Here is a 2,500-nt window from a genome sequence, read left to right as displayed (position 1 = left end):
AGGAGACAGCATCAGACATCAAAGCAAAGTGCAGGGAACCCAAACCATGCTTCAGTTTCATGGGACCCAAACAGGGAAAGAGGGAAGTGGCTTTATATCGTTCTCCTCCATTTGATATCGTGCCGTAGACCCTGGACACCCGGATAGATGCAGAGATGTGGGAACCATGAGTCCATGAGTCATCCGACCCCCCTCTCTCTGTAACGCGGGAAATTCCCCTTTCCGGAGGTGCGAGGGGATGATTCCATTTCTCCGATCTGCACTATCCCTGCAGGAAGCATCTCCGTTATGCTGCTGGGATCGTAACCATCCCGTGCTTCCTGTCAATAATCAATCGCCATGGAAACAGAGCAAAAACACAGCACCCCGCCGCCATCCTTGAAGGAAAGAGAAAACCCCACATGTGTTGAATCAAAGGACATGTCCTAATGCGTGTCCTGATTGACACGTTGGGGGATTGAATAAAGGGGAACATGCTTTAATCTCTCCCATCCTGAGATCGTTTGTTTGGAGGAGCCTCAGCTTGGCAGTCAGCAGCTGGCCTGGTTCTTGTTCTCACCTCAAGTTTCTGTTAGGCGTGGTCCCCCCTCGTATGAGGTCATGGAAGAACGACATGCGCGGCTACTCTTTCTGTATGTGAGGATGCATCTGTATCAAACACGCCCAACACGCACCCCTTACACCCTGAACATCTCCACTGAACAGATCAGAAGATAATTATCAGCGGTAATTGGCTAAACACCCTATGAACCTTTAACAAGGTGTGTGGTTTGGTGATGTACAGCTTATTAGCATCATATTATAGATGTTGATCAGTTGCAGGCTGCTCATAAACCCCTTAAAGATGCCCTGTTGAGTAACCACTGGGTCTGAAAGGCACCACAGGAAGAAAGAGGCTGTTTGTGTTTGTGTTTGCGTTTGTTGCGTTTATAGCTTCATCTCTATCCGTTGTTTACTGTTTCTACAGATGGGCTTGATATGTCTGGGTTAGCCTTTGATTTGATTTATCGGGCTTCTCTCCGCTAAGCACTTGTGTTAAAGCGAGCGCTCAGATGGAAAACAGGTGGGGCTGGAGGGGGCATGGGGGGGGGGGGGTCGTAGTCCTGCCAGCAACCTTGCCCCATTGTGCTTGTCTCTCGCCGGTCAAGTTCCAGCTCCGGGCCTCATGATGCTGTGTCTTCTTTTAGAAACAGCTGTTCCAGAATAAGAACAATACATGGGGGAAGTAGGAGAAAAAGGAATGAATCAGTTATCAGTGATCTCACGTGGGTTCTAATGTGGGTTCTCATTCGGGTTCTAATGTGGGTTCTCATTCGGGTTCTCACGTGGGTTCTCATGTGGGTGTAGCCATAACTTAGCTGTTGAGCACTTAAGAATCAAAATGTCCAAATGATTCAATGAAAAGACAAATTTGAGACATGCACCTACTGTTTGTCATTTGTGTTGGTGAGTTGTGTGCTGTGTGCAAATCTGTCTGTGTTAGTGCACAACACCTCCTGTGTTAGACTTTAGTTTGCAGTCTCTTCTTTGGTCTCTGTTCTATCTGGCATAGTTTGGCATCTGGGAAGAATGACAATACTCACTGCAGCTAAAATCTGGAATTTCTGTAATGTGCAATACATGTTTCTATAATGTTCCATGTTGTATGAATTTTTTTTTATGATTGTTGTTCATATTTGAATTGTCACCTGCAAATAGTTATTTTTACCTGATTTTCATAATGTGGTGATTGTGGCCATTTTTGTGCTCTGATAATAAATGCTATTTCACTCTCTCTCATTCCTCTCTTTCCCTGTCTTTCATCCCTCCGTCTCTCTCCCCTCTCTCTCTCTTGCCATCCCTCCTCTCTTCTCTCTCTCCCTTGCCTCATCTAGGGTTCCATCCAGCAGCTGGTGTTGACCCCTGACCCCCGGGCCCCAGATGACCAGTGTGAGGAGGACGACCCCTATGTGAGTATCTCTCGTTAGTCCTGGAGACCAGGATTAGTCAGGGGTTTGCCCTTCTACAGGAGAAACTAAAACTGGTTCTTGAGTTTAGATGAGGTAGTGAGTGACAGGTAGTTGAGTTTAGCTGAGGTAGTGAGTGACAGGTAGTTCAGTTTAGCTGAGGTAGTGAGTGACAGGTAGTTGAGTTTAGCTGAGCTAGTGAGTGACAGGTAGTTGAGTTTAGCTGAGGTAGTGAGTGACAGGTAGTTGAGTTGAGTTGAGGTAGTGAGTAACAGGTAATTGACTTTAATGCACTTTAACTCTTAACTCATTCAAAGTAATGTTTAACACACGGGTTAATGCTGGATGTCAGAGAGGCTCTTTGATGGAGAGAGCACATGTAGCTGGATAGGAGGCTGTCTGAAGGGAAACTCTGGCCTGTGTAATAAGGCAGTGGTACTCTGCCCACATTTAAGGATAAGGTCATATTTAACATTTAGGTTAATGTTGCAGTCTGGAGAGGCTTTTTGATGTGAACAGCAAACTGCTGAGCAAGTTAAGCACTAGAAGGATAA

General features: G+C 46.0%; 1 protein-coding gene across 3 annotated transcripts in view; it reads left to right on the top strand.

Moving 5' to 3' along the window:
- col15a1a (collagen, type XV, alpha 1a) overlaps positions 1-2,500 on the top strand; it is a 93,797-nt gene that overhangs the window by 42,417 nt on the left and 48,880 nt on the right. For all 3 annotated transcript variants that reach the window (XM_031584379.2, XM_031584377.2, XM_031584378.1), the window contains one exon: positions 1,875-1,949. In XM_031584379.2, coding sequence (XP_031440239.1) covers positions 1,875-1,949 — 75 coding nt within the window. The remainder of the gene's footprint in view (positions 1-1,874; positions 1,950-2,500) is intronic.

This window comes from Clupea harengus, chromosome 17, assembly GCF_900700415.2.
Source record: "Clupea harengus chromosome 17, Ch_v2.0.2, whole genome shotgun sequence".
Lineage (NCBI taxonomy): Eukaryota > Metazoa > Chordata > Actinopteri > Clupeiformes > Clupeidae > Clupea > Clupea harengus.
Note: the sequence above shows the minus strand (reverse complement) of the source record. Positions and strands in the feature narration are given on the sequence as shown.